This window comes from Mauremys mutica, chromosome 1 (assembly GCF_020497125.1).
Source record: "Mauremys mutica isolate MM-2020 ecotype Southern chromosome 1, ASM2049712v1, whole genome shotgun sequence".
Taxonomy (NCBI): domain Eukaryota; kingdom Metazoa; phylum Chordata; order Testudines; family Geoemydidae; genus Mauremys; species Mauremys mutica.
In genome coordinates, this window is record NC_059072.1 from 282,126,111 (window position 1) to 282,144,091 (window position 17,981).

General features: G+C 37.4%; 1 protein-coding gene across 9 annotated transcripts in view; it reads right to left on the bottom strand.

Annotated features, from left to right (window-relative positions):
• Window positions 1-291: 291 nt before the first annotated feature.
• The window catches only part of NDFIP2 (Nedd4 family interacting protein 2), an 84,193-nt gene continuing 66,503 nt past the window's right edge, over window positions 292-17,981 (bottom strand). For 8 of the 9 annotated variants that reach the window (XM_045011108.1, XM_045011089.1, XM_045011082.1 and 5 more), the window contains 4 exons: window positions 12,939-13,063; window positions 9,506-9,572; window positions 4,056-4,161; window positions 292-2,079 (listed from right to left, as the gene is read on the bottom strand). In XM_045011108.1, the coding sequence (XP_044867043.1) occupies window positions 4,058-4,161; window positions 9,506-9,572; window positions 12,939-13,063 (296 nt within the window). In that variant the 3' untranslated portion in view covers window positions 292-2,079; window positions 4,056-4,057. Of the gene's footprint in view, window positions 2,080-2,989; window positions 3,203-4,055; window positions 4,162-9,505; window positions 9,573-12,938; window positions 13,064-17,981 lie in introns of those variants that run through there. The other variant, XM_045011073.1, reaches the window with a different exon arrangement.

Sequence of the window (17,981 nt, forward strand, 5' to 3'; positions counted from 1 at the left end):
AAGTAGTGAAAAGAAATGTCAATATAGTAGTTTTAAGTAATAAAGCATGGAATGAAGGGGAGAATAAGTATAGAAGGCTGGGATTTGTACTCATTTAGCCAGAAATTTACTTGTAATTACATGCTAAATGACATGCGTGAATACAACAAATGTGTAATTCTCTAATGTAAGGTGCAAAATCCAAAAGCAAACATCATAATTAGCAAAACAAAACGTAATGTCTGATTTGCTCTCTCTCATAAGGACAATGAATGCAAAAAAATACAGATGAAATTCAAAGGGAAATGCAAGTCAGCTATTAAACATAATGAATTTTATTTTATTTTTTTCAGGAAAGGCTGGAAAGAAGAGTTTTCCCCTGAAGTGTTAGTCCATGATCATTTATCTTTTATGTAGTTTTGAAAGATTAAGAATAATGAGCAATGTGACCAGTTTACATATGCATTTTTTAAAACATTCAGTATAGATACAAAATTGAATATAGCACTAACTTAAGACAACATAAATCTCATTCTTTTAATGTTAGCATTAAAGCAAAGCTCCAATACAAAAAAGAAAATAAAATGTTTTTCAAAGAAGCAAAATGTATTGATTACTGGTTGTAACTGAGATTCCAGTTGTAGTAAAGAATTAAGAGGTCTATTCTCCCATTGCGTCAGAATCATAAGTCTCACAGACATTAGTGGTAGTTATGTATGTGTATGAACAGGAGAATGCACCCTTCTAGAGATGATATATTTTAGAGTAATACCACTACTTTTAAGTAAATACTATCCAGAGCCCATTGTTCCTATTTTTGCTAGTACAGCCTTAACAAATAAAAACACCCATGAAGGAAAAAAAAGTTATTTCCAAAGTGACAATAAAAATTTACTCATCAGCTTCATTCTTATGTAACATTGGAGTATTTATTCTAAACAAGCATGGTAAGACAGCTATAAAAGCCCTTTTGAGAAATTTAAATAAAACAGATTGTGTTTATATAACACAAATCTTAAGTAAGATGATCAATGTTACAAACCAAGGAACGAATCTGCAATTGCACCTATGCAGAAGCAGAGGCCCAACTACATGGATCCAATTACAGAATCAGGCCTGATGTCCCAATACTTGCTTGTGAAAGCAGCGCTGTCCCTTTTAATGGGACTTTCCATACGAGTAAGGGTTTTCAGGATCAGGCCCAAATTAGTTATTCAAATCATACTGTGAGAAAACTAAATTGTTCAGATGGACATTTAAAGCTTTTGCCCTCTTTTAGAATTACCCAAAATAAAATTATACTTTAACATCCAAATTAGCAAAAAAATAGCATGTATACATATTGTCCATATTAAGATTAAACAAAATTTACAGTGAATGAGAAAATACTGTGGTTACAAATATATTTTGACATAATTCCTAAGAAGCAATCTAAACAGTAATCTATGCATAGTTATTTACATAGGAGCTAGAAGGGCTATTTCATTTTTAAATCAATTGATATTTTGGTCAGAGTTTGATAAAAGCCGATCAATAGAGGTTTATAATAATCAGAAGCTGCAAGTTTTAGTAAACTTTATAACAAATAGGTTGCATGTTGCACAATCATTAGATGAACCTAAATTATATATATAAAAAAAACCCTATAAGTCTGACCTGGTTAATCTGAATCATTTACTGTATCCCATTTTTACTTTCAATTTAACTTCAGGTCAACAAGACAATGGTACATACATGCTATGAGACAACCCGTCACTTAAATCTTTCACAAACAACAAACACAGATTAACCAAGTCTGACTGTACTTAAGCTCTATAATTAGACTGTATGTATGGTTTGTTCTCATTTCAATCCTATCCTTTAGTTAGCACATATTCAAATGTGCAAAAACAAAGGCAATACTTAATATAAATATTTACTAGAATGAACAGAACTGGCACTTAAGCAAAAACCACCCTGTCATTCATTTTAGAAGCTGTATCTTTTCTTCACAAATTTGTCTTCTGTTTTTAGTAGTCCTCCAAGTTAATAAGATAGAAGGTTACTGATCATCTGGAAATTTCACATTGGTAAAGGAAAGGAATGTCTGGTTGATGCAGTCTGGAGATAAAGAAAGAATCATACTTCAGTTCATCAGACTGATTACCTGTAAGTAACACTGATAATTGAGTTAAGATTTACAGCAGGGGGTGAGGGGAGCAGTTTCTTCTGTTATCCTGATTTGGAGAGTAAGTGACAGGATTAAAAAAACCAACCCTTAACTTTCAAAAATATTCTATAGTTTTTCTCTTGAAAGATGTGTGTATCATGATATTTTAGAGTTGTTAACATTGACAGGTAAGTAACTTTCTGTCCAGTACAATTATTCCTTATATTAAATTAATAAAATTCATTCATTTATGCTTGTTGGCATTTGCTTTGAGTGTATTATTTCAATTTAATACTTAAAACATTTGAACAAATATAAACTCTCTCCAGCTCTTGAAGAGCATTTTCCCCCCCCCACAGTCCTCACTGTGATGAGGTCAGAAGTCTGGGGACCAACCGAGCACCCATTGAAGTCAATGAGTTGACGTCGGCGGATGCTGCATAAATCCCGTCTTCCATCCTATACCAGATTTCAATCCATCACCAAACCATCAAAGTTTCTCCTAGTTCTTCCTCAAAGCCACTGTGTTCAGATACAATGTATGCAGTTAATTTTTAGTACCCCTGAGTTTTAAAAGTTTTATGCCTGCACATATATTTTATTCATCACCCTAACTTAATTATTTAGGAAATAGATACTAGAGGTTTTCATGCAGCGTTTACTGAACTTTTCCTTACTATGTAGGAGGTCACTGTACTGCTCAGAAAATGAAAGATGTTATTGCTATGAAAAGAATAAAATACTGGAGTGTGGACACCACTAACTTAGGCTGATCTTTAAACGCCATATATTTCTTTATTATTAAGAGTTTACCTTACTGCATAGTTTTGACAAAATGGCACAAAGTAAAAACACAGTACATTGCAATTTCGCGCACTTAGATTTATTTCTTGATCAAGATCTGTAAAACACAGCACAAGTAATTATTTCCCATATTTTATCTGTAGGTGTCTAAGTGGATGTCACCATCTTAAATAAAAGACCCAACATTTCTAGACTAAGTGTCTCAGTTTTTATTCCCCCAGACTTCCAATACTGTGTTGCTGGTTACTTCATACTGATCCTGCGGCCAATCTTGAAAAAAAAGTTAAGAAAAATCATCTTTATTAAGTTAAATATAGTTTCTAAATGAAATCAAATTAAAAACCAATACCAAACATTTCAAGTTGTTCATGAAATAAGGAAAATGCTACAATAGTTACTTATGGACATGAAGATAGTATTTAGTAATGCTAAAGGCAAAGGAGTCTCCCTGTAAAAGATCTACCTAATGGATAAAAAGTCTACAGGAGCATAAAAGTGGGCATGTGTCAAACTGATTAGTCAGCTAACTTAAGGTTATACAGAGTACACTGTGAGATACATAATAAAAATCATGGCTCGCAACTGGCTTAAAACAGTCATGTACAGAGTCAATCATGTCAATCAAATTTAATATTGAGATCACCAGTAAGGAAGCATTGATCTGACTGATGAGCCAAATCAGTTCACATTTGCTAATGCCTCTATCCTGACTAGCTGTAGATTGATTATGCAAGATGAACAATTTTCACTTTAATTTCTAAGTTTGTTTTAGTTTTAGAATCCTAGTTTCAAAAGAAAACAATAGTTTGACTTTCAAAATGTAAAGTTATAAAAAGCATCATACTTCTGAAGTACTTTCAGAAGACATGGCACAATTCTATTTTTGCTGACCAAGATTTAATGTTCCTTGAAATAAATCTTGATTTCAGCTTCTTTGTGCTCAGCATTTATCTCTAGAGCAGTGGTTCTCAACCTATTTACCATTGTGGGCCACATGCAATACTACCTGTATGGCCCCAGGGATGTCATGTGGGCTGCAGCTGTGTGCTGATTGGGCCGCAGGTTGAGAACCACTGCTCTAGAGACGCAAGTTTTAATATTAAATATTTACAAAAATGCTTACCTCTAATACAAGAAGAAAAATCTTGTTCTATGAGCAGCTGCCATGCTTTCAGACATGTTTCTGACTTTAAGGTAATTGACAAACCCTCGGAAGAACAGGAGGAGACCTGAAAATATTTAAAATACACATCATGAGAAGTGCTAAGGTACTTAGATTATTAGCTGCATTAAAATAATGCAAGAAGTCAGTATTATTTGTATAACCCTGATCTTCCACAAATCAACTCATGAGCTGAGAGTCTCAAATTTAGTGTCTCGGCCCATTATATCTAGATATACAGATTATATAAATATGATAGTTCTAACATCAGGAAAGAATTTAAAATGAATTTCAGGGTTTTAGATTACTAACCATGTAAAGTATCAACATACAAAACAACTTTTTTCCAAGTACACAGAATGTTTGCAATACAATTTTACAGCATTGCTCTATGTTTCTTCCTTTTTTTTTTTAAATATAGCTTTTAACTCAGAACAATAAAACTGCTGCTGTATCAGAAGACCATCTGAATTCTAAAACATAACCAGAAATATATAGATGATGTAGGAGAGTAAATGTACTTCCAGCCAAATAAATAAATAAAATGCTCTAGCAGGAAGATACTAAATGGCAGTAGCTGACTGCTTGATGTTTGGACAGGTGAAGTTTTTTGGCTGGCTAGAAGAAGAGGCAGAGTGTTGACTGATTAACACAAGATTTGTTGAGCATTAGTTGTAAAGACATTTTTCGGTGCAAGTCATTTAGAAATTAACACCACACTTTCTCTAAATTATTAGAGCTGAAAGATGAGGGAGTTACTTATAACAGTAGGTACAAACTGGTCAGGTGGAAGTTATTTTTCAAGTTTCAATGCATAATTAGATTAACTCACTTTCATATGATGTTGATGACAATTTAGCAATTCAATGATAGACTGGACATTTTTTGACTAAAAAGACTATCAAGGAGTATAAGGCAGGTAGTATGGCCTAGGGGATAAACTATACTGGGACTCAGAAAACCTTGGTTCTATTCCCAGCTCTGCTACTGCCCTGCTGGGTGACCTTGGGCAACTCACTTTACCGCCCTGTGCTTCAATTTCCCCATCTGTAAGATGTGGATAATGATATAAAGGAGATAAATAAAACATTTTGAAATCTACTGATGAAAGGGGCTATTTAAGAGCTAGGTGGTATTATTTATTATTATTACAGTAAATACTGAAAAAAAATAGTTGTAGAAGGTACATCACACTTCATGATTCTGGTTTTAAAGCAATCTCTACCTTTTAGGCATTAAGAGGACACTAATACAACATCTGCCGATTGTGAGGGTTTTGTTTTTTTTTTGCACTTTCTGGCCATTGTCAGAGATAATATAATGGACTAGATGGATTCTGGGTCTGATCTAGCACAGCAACTCCTATGTTCAAGTTGACGGTGCCCCTTTAGGGCTAGCAAGCTTCTTTTAGAATACTGAAAAATTAATTTTACCAGCCCATGTGTACATTTCTCACTAGTACAGCTAAGCTTATATAGAGCAACTCTACACTATAAAATTAAGTCAACCTAAATTACGTCGACATACAGCCAGCAAGGTAATCCAATCTATTTTACACATCCACACTATGCCTTGTGTTAGTGGTGCACATTCTCACCAGGAATGTTTGTACCAATTTAACTGCTAGTGTTGGGCATTGTGGGAGTGTTTCTGAAAGGCATCAGTCGATGTAAGCAACACGGTGTCTACACTAACACTGTGTCGACACAAACTACATCAACTTAAGCGCTATGTCTCTTGCAGAGGTGGAGTTATTACGTTGGTGTTGTGGGAGAGTTACATTGGTCGGAGCTACATTTAGTGTAGTAGATGCTTACAGAGTTAAGTCGACATAAGCTGCCTTAGGTCAACCCTAACTCTGTAGTATAGACCAGACCATAATTAGAGCTGTATGCTCATCTGAGGACTGAATATTTTACATTTGTCTTGAAGTTTATATACCAATGGATCCCAAACTTTTGTGTTAGTCAAAACCACTTCTTGCTCTGGGAATGGCACACTTTCTCCCCTCCCCTGTATACCAACAGGCTATGTCCCAAAACAGTTACTGTAATTGCCCTGCTTTTGTTCATTCCCCCCTCCCCCACTATCCATGCCTAGGACTTCTGTTTCCTTCTCACTGATTTCTTTCCTGTGGTTCCACCCCCTCCCCGCCAAACCAATGAACTCTTGCTTTTTGTTGTGTAGAAATCACCCTACTAAAAAAAGTAAACTCATTCACCCAGCCACCACCAAATGGTGCTAGGGGCTAGGGAAAGTTTTGCAGATTGTTGACTTTGAGAGTAGAGTAATGTGAATAACTTGTTTTTTGGTTCACTGGCAGTTCCAAAAACCTCTGGAAAAAATTAATTTCAGAACAACCCAAATCCAAAGTTTTCCTGAGTGTTCAGCAAATAGAAAAAAAGTTTAGGGTCAAATTAAACATTTGTTTGACCTGAAATTAAATGTTTCATTTCTGGGCATTTTTAACCCTTTAAAACAAAAAGGAAATTTGGAAACAAAGGGCTAAATTCACAAGGGAACATTTACAAGACTGAGTAGGTAGAGATGCCCTCCACATGCCTAATAATGAATCAGGGCACCCACCTGGGATGTGGAAGATCCAGATTCAAATTCCCATTCTAGAGCAAGGATTTGAACCCAAGTCTCCCACCTTCCGGGTGAGTGCCCTAACCACCAGACTATTCTGTGGTGGTGTCTCTCTCTCCCATTGCAGCTGTTCTGCTTTGTATAAACTAAGTATTCATTCGAGCAGGGATTGGAACCTTGGTGTCTCCCCACCAATCCCTAAAGCGTGTACCTTGTTAACTGAACTAAAAACAATCATTCTCACTTAATCTTTCTGGTCCAATGAACATTTATTTTTTTTTCAACTGAAACAATTCACCAAAATCAACATGAATTCTTGAAATATTTCGGTTGATATGGATTCTGCATTTTTCGGTGAAAAAAAGTTTTAGTCAAAACATTTCACCCAGCTCTACCTAAGATTAGGTCATATGTTTTTGTGACTAAGTTGAATGCTGTGGGAACAGAGAAGTGAAGTTTAGACTGGCATTCTACTGCATGAACCTGCAACCATGAACACAAACTGCTTCCATGTCCAGCTGTGAGGGTTGTGCAAGAACAGGAAGGGAGGGCAGATGGCTTTCAAGGAGCCACAACTGAAAGCTCTTTTTTGCACAGCATGTATATTGAGCAGCAGATCCAAGCTCAATCAACGTTCTGCATTTCTCCCAATTGGGAAACGTAGCCAGCAGTGAATATTTGGGGGGGCGGGGGGGAGGGGGAAGTGGTTTGAAGTGAAACAAAGCAATTCTTTAAAAAAAATTAGTATTCTTTTTTTCCAGTGTGTTTACTTTGTGTATTTGACAGTACTTCGTGAGCAGCCAGTCTGACTCTTTTGTGGGTAGTACACCCTTCTCTCCAGACCCTAAAAAAAGAGAAGTATGCATGGAGCAGACGTCTAAACCATGAAAAAAAGAGAAGGGAGATGAGTGAGCCTGAGCATGTTTGATGGTGCTACTCAAAGTATTGTCCAAAAGATCCTTCTGAATATAAGCAGGACAGCAGAAAAACTTTCAGTTGTTTTTCCTTTTTTTAAAAGGATTTTAAAAGAAAAGGACAGATCATGCCCTTTAAATGGTGTTCCAACCAGAAAGTTTTGTTTTTTTTAAAGTAGTAATAAATAAATAAAGTAAAAATAAAAATAAAAATGTCTATGTCCCTTCAAGCTCACAGTATTCTTTTCCATGTTCTGTTAAGAGTCTCTACTTGACAAAAATTACAGGGTCAGAATGCAGTCAATGTAATACATAGCCCAAGATATTAAAAGACTGTAATTTTAAAATATTCACAAAAATTAATGTTTGGACTGACATAGCTATCTTTAGAAAGTGTGAATTCTAATTATTCAATACATCTAAATGCCAGGTAGTGCCTTTCATCCCAAAAGGATTCCAAAAAATATTATAAATTAAGGCCAACATTTTCAAACTTGAGACTTTAGTTAAGCTTCTTAATTTGTATCTGGCATCTAAACAAAAGTGGCCTGATTTTTTTTTTGGTGGACGTCCTGAGTACCCACAAGATGTTACTGAAATTAATGGGAGCTGCAGGTGCACAGAACCTCTGAAAAGCACCCTCCTCTTATATAGGTGGAAAAGATGAGTTAAAAGTCCTTACTTTAGGAACCCACATTTAAAATTTTTGACCTAAAATTATTTTATGTGTGTGCAAGGAATCATTTCATCCACTGCTGAAATGCAGTCACCTCTGGCATAAAACATTAAAGCTATTTAAAGACCTGTTGCTAAGAGATTTTCAGCAACTGCAATTCCCATTGATTTCTGGCCCCAACAGCACACCGCAACAGAACAAAAGCAAGTTGAGGATAAAAAGTGAAGAATACCCCTCACAGCTAACAAAGTGAAAGGGGAAATGTTAAGTTGCTAGAGTGTTCCAAGGATCTTTAATGATCATAAACAGTCAATATCTGGGTTCTACATCTCGCCCAACAGCGCAAGGCCCCTAACATACTGTTGCTGGGTCCCTTACATCTCAGAGGAAAGAGTGCCACCTACTGATTCAGCAACATCACATTTTAATGCATTTCTCCAGTTTGAAAATGGCAGGAATTAAAATAAATTAATGGTATAGACTGAACTCTCACATAAGGAAAAAGCTACAGTGGTAGTAAGTTTATACAGCATAATTATTTAACTAAAGCAGAGACAAAGGAGCAAAAATTAGAAATCTATGAAAACTTCTCAAAAGTCTGTTTAGCTTCATGCTCAAGAACAAACAGACTGAACGAAAGTACTGTGATCAAAAAGCATGACGCCTTCCCCCCTTGCCTGACTGAGTAATGATTAATGTAATATGCATTTCAAAGGCAAAAAAAAGGATACTTTAATGACTCAGACTGATTTTGGACAGTAGTATCTGTCATATCCCTTAAAATCTTCTGAGAACTTTAATGACTGAATATGTACAAGTTACACATGTAGATATTGAAAATTAACGCCTATAGCTACCATGTTTAATTTAAGTTTATAGTTTTAACTGTGTAACTCTATACTCTTATCAGCCATGTTTGTTTATTTTTGTTTTAAAACACAAAAGTTACAAATCACAGACATCTGCATAATTATAATATTTCCAGCATAGAACTCTGAACTGAAGATCAATAGAGCAATCAGAAATTCACACAGGAATAGGACGGCAACCAAGACTTTGGTGAAAGCAATGGGAAAAAAGTACAAAAGAAGATTTTTAATAGATGGAGAAAAAAAAACACAGCTTTCTAGTATTTACTGTAATGTTTTGATTTTTTAAACATATACCCAACTCATCTTTAAGAAATTCTCCATCAAAATAAGATTTGTTTTGAATTATAAAAAAAAACTTACCAAGTACAAGAAATATCCACCAAAGCCAGTACTGTCCATTGAAATATCCAGTAAAGTAGTCTGAGAACTAAAACAGACAAGGATTAACCACAGTAATACACAATATAAATTACATTTAATATTTTAAATGCATCTAGGACAAAAGAAAAAACAGTGAACTAGCACATTTAAATATAAAAAATTGCATTGGAATTATAGAAAAGCAAATGAGTATTTTGAGAAGCTGTAAAATATACAAATAGCTTCAGTGTTGTGTTTTTCAACCAAAGGATTTTCAAGCTCTCGTGAAAAAAATATCATATTACCCATTTGAATCATCTGACATTTTCTATTATAATGAATACTGTCAGCTCTTTCAATGTCTGCCATCCCAAACACACTACAGCAGCCTGCTGCTTTAGATATTAACACTAAAAGCCACATTAGTTTAATCTTATCAGACAGGGATGTTCTGCTGACCCTTCAAAAGAAGAGCTTTTGACCTTCTGTACACCCCCTACTGTTAATCGCTGCCAAGAATACCAGTTCCATAAAGACCCCCAACTCATTAAAAAGTCTTTTCATTTTCAAACTAGATGCTCCAGCATTCAGTTCCCAGCAGTGAACTGAACACAGCTAAATGAACCTTGAAGTGGCATTTCAACTGTTCCTGTTAGTGACTATGGTAGACAGTCTTGTCCTCTCTGTGATGTGGAAATATGAACAGGCAGCTGGAGGGCAGGGTGTGATGGTATTGGAGACCAGTATCTTTTCCTTTACCAGACTGCATGCTTCACTGATAAAAAAGGCTAATCAAATGCCTCCAGAGCTTACTTCAGATCTCTCCAACTCTAACTCTTACTTCCAACTCTAACTCTTCTCTAAAAATTATTAAAACGAACAAAAATAATTTGTTTAGTTGTAGTTCAATAATTTTCTGTACATTTCCTGTCCTACCACTACTCAGCATGTTGTGACAATATGCATCAAGAGTTTGCCTATATAGTCATTTCCAGCACATTTTGTAAAATAGCTAATTAATGTTTAAGTCCAGACATCACTTATACTAAAATGAAGATGTGCTTAGATCCTCACTTGAAGTAAATCAATGGAGTTCTATAGATTTAGATGAGTGAGGTTTTAGTTTATGATTTTCATTAATATTTTTTTCAGAGTAAAAATAATTTTCATTCTTTAAAGTTAATTACAAAAGGTTTCTGTTTCTAACAGCATTCACTCACTCCAAGAAAAAGCATAAAAAAAAAATCAAGGGAAGAGTCAGTCAGTGTTGGAATTGGGCGTTGATAACTGAAACCGTTATAGAAGTGTCTCAAATCCATATCTCATTGATTCCTAGATGGTTAGCATCAGTTGCTTCAGACACACAGAATCATACAAATGCAGGTTGGAAGGGACCTTAGGAGGTCACAAATCCAACCCTCTGCACTGAGGCAGGACCAAGTAAACAGACCATCCATATGCAAGAAACCCAATAGTAGGCTTATTTTGAATAGTCTCAGGAGATCCTCCTAATTTCTAACAAGGGTGAGATTCTGAAACACACACACACACCATCCTGGCCTTTGTACACTAGGTAAAAAGGACCAAAGCAGCGTAAAAGGACTCAAAGTCCCGAATCAGCAAAGAGAAAATTCCCCTGGCACAGAAAGTGAGGGAACAGCTATAGGCTGTCTTTCTCAGAAGCCGCTCACAAGTACTGGAGAGGAGGCATGGCTGGGAGGGGTAGGACATATTAGGGAGAGGCCACAGCATATAGTGCTACAGAGATTCTTGGCAATGATGCTGCATTCAAGGCAGCCAAATAAGGTTGTCATAAATTAGACAATCCTCCAGGGCTGAATTACATCAATAGCTGCTGCAGCCCCTGGAACAGCCCAGAACTGGGAGGGCACAAAAGATGGCTTAATGCCTTAGCCTCCACCTTCCTTGGATTGGGCTGAAAGTTCTGTGCTGTGCCTCTAAAGAGGTGCTGCAGTTTCACAGATTCATAGAGTTCTGTGAATCTATGAATTCACAGAACTGACTTAAGCCCAGAATTGACTATTAGGTCATCTAGGTCTGCCCTGCATATCACAAAATATTAAATTGCTCCCAGTTAACCCTGCATCAAGCCTGGTAACTTGTGCTGTGCTAAAGCGTATCTCCTAGAACGGCATCCAGAGAAGACATCAAGAGAAGGAGAATCTCCCATTTCCTTTGGTAGTTTGCTCCAGTGGTGAATAATCCTCACTGTTAAAAACGTGCCTTTTTTCTATTTTAAATTTGTCTGGCTTCAGTTTCCAGCTTCTTGTAGTGGGAAAAGGCATAACATTAGAAAGACCTTTCATAGGTGTCATTTTCTCCCCATGAAGATATTTATACACTAATCAAGGTACTTCTCCATCTTCTTTTTGATAAACTAAAGAGATTGAGCTCTAAGTCTCTCATGGTAAGGCATTTTCTCCAGTCCATAAATCATTTTTTGCAGCTCTTTTTTGCACACACTTGAATTTTTCAAAATCCTTTTAAAAAATGTTAACAGAACTGGATACAGTATTCCAGTATCATTCTAGCTATTCTTGTTATCCACATAAAACATCCAAATCTTTTTTGAATCTTGACAAATTCTTGGCTTCAACAGCATGGTAATGAGTTCCATAGTTTTTTTTTTTTTTTTTTTTTTAAGTGTTCGTTTAATTTTAAATTTTTCACTTTTCAGTTTCATTTAATGCCTCCTTGTTCTTGTATTACCTCCTCTTTATTATTCATTATTTTATATACTTTACCATATTGTCTCCTCTTAGTCTATTCTCTTCTAATATAAATAATCCATGGGGAAAATCTAAAAAGACAGACGTATAAGCAAGTATCCTAGTGGGAAAACAAAGGTCTGCCAGTGGAGTCACTGTGTTGACAGATTTGGGGAATGTCACAGAAAACAGAAATGGAGCTATTCTGAAAGGGGACAGATGCCTTAAGATGCCTTCACCTCCCAAAAGATTAAAGGAGGCCCTGAACCATTTTTAAAAGTCCTCTATTATATTCTACATAGGCTCTTGTACAGATAGATTTGATGGCAGACAAGAACCTAAACTTATTATGCACCTTTACACAAAAAATCAAATAATCTTTCACAGTTGAATCCTTTTTGACAGAAATAGACACGTAACAAGGTAAAACTATTACAGCAGATAAAAAGTAACAACATTCAGGAATCTACATATTAGAAGACAGTAAAAGCTGTTAAGGGAATTAAAACAATCCAGTTCACTGACAAAATGTTGCAATTTCCACATTAGTAAATATTTATTGCATTAACTTAAAATATTAGAACATCTAATAAAAGTCAATACATCAGTTTAAACTGTATTTAAAGAAACTAGACACCATGAATCATTTTTTCTAGTTTCATTCCGTAAAGACATAGGCACAAAATATCCATCAAGAACCTTACCCGTACAATGAGAATCCATTTGATCAGCGAAAGGCCAAATCCACAGATTGCACCATACCTTCCTGCTATGGTGTTAGTTATACAGAAGGATAAACAAAATCCAATCCAGTTGAAAATAAATGCCACTAAGACCAAGAGAAACAGTAGTTGTGTTAGTGACAGTTCACTCGTTTAGCCATATAAAATATAACTAATTTACTTTAATGTACTAATAAGCAAGATTATTGATCCCTATTACTATTTCAGATAATAAATTGTATCCTTCAGAAATTTAGGTGTATATACACATCTTAAAAAGTACACTAGTTAATATCCATCAACCAGCTATTTTAAAACAGAGAAGAAAACCAAATAAAAGTAGATTCCCTCTTTAAAAAAGTGTTATATCCTCCACAGAACTTTGACTGGAAGCTATAGAACCACAGGAATGATCAAATAAGCACTATGAATTAGATAAATACATGAAGCGATACATGTGTCTTAATCTTGCTACGCTTTTCATAGCTCTAACAATAAGGAAAATGCAATTACAAACACTTGAGTGATTCTATGCAGAGATTTGCCTAGTCTGGATAAAAAATTATATTTATTTTGCACTATAAATTGATAAGATGAAAAAAGATCTATTGGGAGGCTGACATTACAAAAACAGGACTCTGATCACCATGATTTGGTATCAATGAAATCTGATACCAGGACTTGGTGGTATAATACAATCTGCAATATATTATTCAGGTAAAGGGGATACATTTTGATAACATCTCTCATTTTCATGGGAAGTCAAACAAATACCACTGTGCTTAAAATTTTCCATACTGCTCTCACTAACAGACCAATCTCATTCTTCATACAAGTTCTCAATGATTGGCCTTTTACATTTTTAGCAGCAGTCAGCAAGTGAGAATGATCGTGTCTGTGCGGACATCAGCTTGTATGTGATGGACAAAGTGCACGAATTCTCAGTAAAATGGTCTCCAAGCCGTGGGAGTAACTGGAAGCTTTTTGCGTTTTTCTTTTCTTAAAGAGACCAGAACACTTAGAGAGGAGTAGGACAAGAAAGATTAAAGAGTTCTGGAGTGGATGAGACAATAGGAAACTGAAGAGATCAAAGGGTATTGGCTACACTGCAGTTGAGAGCATAATTTCCGAGCCTGGTAGACAGATACATGCAACCTCTGCTCAAGCTTGTGTGTGAAAAAGAACAGTGCGGATGCTGCAGCATAAGCTATTTGCCTGAGTACAAACCTGCCTAAGTCCATGGGTACGTACCTGGGTGGGTAGCCTGTGTCACTGCCTGCACTGCAGCATCCTTGTAACTATTTTAGCATGTTAGTGCAAACAAAGGTAGTACATATCTGTCTACCTGGGCTGGGAGGCATGGCCCTATCTGCAGCACAGACATTCTGTGTCTTATTTCCTGATTCATCAACCACCTGGGAGACACTACAGAGGCTAAGTTGGTCTGCCAGAATGCTTGATTAGCTTAAAGAAAGGGAGATCAGTAAAATCTCCTTACAAATATCTAGCTGTAAGCTTCAATGACTTAGCCATACAGGGCTGATGTGAGCTGCAGGGGCGGCTCTAGAAATTCCGCCACCCCCAAGCAGGGCGGCGCGCTGCGCCGCTCGCACCGCCCTTCCCCGGTCCCGCGGCCAGGGCAGGAGTGTCTGTGGACGGTCCCGTGGTCCCGCGGCTCCGGCAGAGCATCCGCAGGCATGCCTGCGGGAGCTCCGTCCGAGCCCCGGGACCAGCGCACCCGCCGCAGTCATGCCTGTGGGAGCTCAAGGGGAGCCGCGGGAAGAGGGGAGCCTCCGCAGTCATGTCTGCGGCAGGGCCGCTCCTCCTGGGGCTCCGGTGGACCTCCCGCAGGCATGACTGCGGAAGGTCCGCCGGAGCCAAATGCCGCCCTGCCCTGACAATGCCGCCCCACGCGCCTGCTTGGCGCACTGGGGTCTGGAGCCGGCCCTGGTGAGCTGAGTTTGTCCCCTCCTGATTACTGTCTAGTACATTTATATTCCAAAGGGAGCTGTCTTTCAGTAGTCAGAATTTCTAGCTATAAATGAAATCCAGTGTAAAACAATATTCTTTTCACTGTAACTTAGCTGACTGGAGCTACAGTTAATGTTCGTCAGAAAAGCAGCACTTCAAATGCTTGGTTTCTGGATATTTGAATACACTGGAGGTAATTGCATATGTTTTTTTCCCTACTTTTAGTCCCCCCAACACCAATGTTCGAGATATACAGTAGCCCAAGATCCAGGAAGGGTCTGTGATCTCGGCCCGCCCTTTCCATAAGGCAGGTCCTTGCACCCCCAGTCCAGGGTTAGATTAAGGTCTCTGTGCTCAGGAGTCCCTGCCTTCCCCAACACTAAGACCCCTCAGGGGGCTCTTTCCCTCTCCAGTCCTCTCAATATTTGCTCCTCCTCCCCTCAAACAGATTCAGTGGCAAAACTGACTCCTGTCCCGTAAGGGTTAAAGCAACCTCCTGCATAGGGACAACAGGCAAGGAGTACTCTCTGCCCTGAACAGGTCATGGTCACAAGGCAAAGCTGAGTTGATGAGCTGCAGGTGCTATCTTTGTTAAAGACAATCCTTTCAAGCATTTGCTGTGACGTACGTTACAATTGCAAAGTTACAATTGCAGTAACTTCATTGGCAGGACAGAGTAAAAACACATCAGGGTGACTCTTCCCCACAGAATCCCCTAGGGCAATAAAGGGGTACAGCTAGAAGAGCAGGTCTGGGCCATGTGCTAGACAGTGGGAAACAGCTGCCCATTATGCTGTTCAATGGGAATGTCTGTTATGGGTACTGACCAGAGACGTGCCAAGCCCCACTGTCAAGGGACCAGCTCTCCCCACCAGCACAACAGGCCCCATTGGCACCTCCTTGCCGCATCACAGTACTGATGTGGGTCCATGACAGTATCTAGACAGGCAAAAGTTGATAAAGCAGCTACTGCTCTTCTGACATGCTCCTTCTCACAAGGCCTTGGGCTCCAGGAACACTGCCCAGGTGTTCCTGCATTGGGTGCTCTCACTGAAAAATCAATTAACTCTACAATACAGACCACACCTCTTTCAGTTAGTTCAGCTACTCTTTCACTAACGTACTTATATCCTGCTTTCTTTATAGACTGGTGACATTCATTTTAGCACTATATCATTTGTGCAGTCAATCTCGCTAGTTTGCTGCTATTTGTACTCTGAACACAATTGTGAAACACAAAAGGTGCTTTACAAAATAAAATTAATACTTTTGACACTCACTCTTACAACTACATTGATCAAAGCCCTTTTACTTTATTACTCTTTCTTGAAAAGAATAGGTTTTTCAATGGGAGGAGTTATTTAGACAGCAAATTATTTGGTATTAAGTGCAGACTCTTGCACTCAATAGTGAACAATAATAATTAAATAGCACTTCTATAGTATAGTACGATAGAGCTAGATATCAGTACATCTTGGAATTCTTAAGCATTTTTTAAAAAAACTGGTCTAAAGAATTGTATAAAAATCTCTCCAAGGAAAATAGTTTAACTGACAAAAAATAAATATCAAAAGTTGTGGATGTTCTACTTCAAAAATAAAGAGCTTACTTTCAAGCTATTACAAACTTCTGTGCACTCACTTGCGAAAACTCAAGTGAAACTTAAGTATGACAAAAATTTCCCTTCTTGATATAGAATTGCCTAAACATTTTGAAGGGAAAATGACAGAAGTTCAAAGTTATTTTATCAAACATGCATCAAGGTTAAAGAATCTCGCAAGCATACCAATAAGGGGAGGGGGGGGACATACCCTTAGTTTTATTATATAAAGCACTCTTGTTATCTACTGTAGTGGAACCTATTTATCATTACATTTTGTTTACTTTATATGTGAAATGCACACATGAAGTGAAATTGAATTCAACCCAGAAATCTGTCCTGAAAGCCCTCAAGTCTTTACCAAGGTTATAACAAGGCTGTGGAAACAGTTTTCAATGTACGTGATTACCATTTAAAAACTTGCAAGTTCAAAAACAAAACAAAAACACACCACACCACCAAACTTATTTTTGCACACAAAGCCCTATCCTGATTAGAGGCAGTGTTCAGCATTAATTTCCTGACTAAGTGCAATTTTTTTTTAAACCTTTGTAGTCTTCACTTCTTGCCAGTTTTCATTTCTAAATAACATTCCTCCTAGACTCCAGATAATATGAAATTTTCAAGTAAGTATCATAAGATGGATTTCTGAAGTTCAGCAACATCTGTTGCCTTTCTTCCACTAATTCTGTAGTTTGATTTAAAAAAAGATTAAGTTTTTCTGGCATTACTAGTGCTATATAAAGCCCATGCTGTTTCTCACTTACAGTTTAGTTACCCTCTAGGGTTGTACCTCCCAACTGCCATGTCTTGCATAAAGAGGATTGTGCACAGATTTAAGTTGATGGGAAAGATGGAATTACTCTACCCTCTGCCAACCTGGGGACAGGTTGCAATGCAGCCCCTCTTTGGTCCTCTATATAGAATACACTATCTTGTGGGCTAGGAGGCACCACTGTGTAAGGGACAAAAAGGAGTTCTAGGTTCTTCGCTCTCATTAGAAGGATGTTTCAAAATATGATTGAAGCCTATTAGCAGAGCAGCTGTCACCGCTGCGGCTCATACTGTACTGTACCATGGAAAGATTTCAGTCTCCAAGACTGTCCATCCAAGATTTGCCAAAAAACACTACCACTTCACTCAGTATTCAAACAGCTGAATATACCTTAAGAACTCAGAGTCAGCAACATAAGTTGCCACATTTAAAAAAACCTTTACAAGTAACATCTCTCTGGCACTCAAGAAAAATTATGAAGAAACTTTTTTGCCACTTCCTATTATGATCCTATTTGGGTCAAACATGGCCTTCTGTGTCCTTAAGGGCTTGGGAACAGGACAACTTCACTGAGAAGAACTGCATGCAACAGAGGATGCACAAGGTTTTAAAAAAAAAAAAAAAAAGTCATAAGCCTCAAAGTGTCAGCAGTTAAAATACCACTAATATTTTCAGTGCC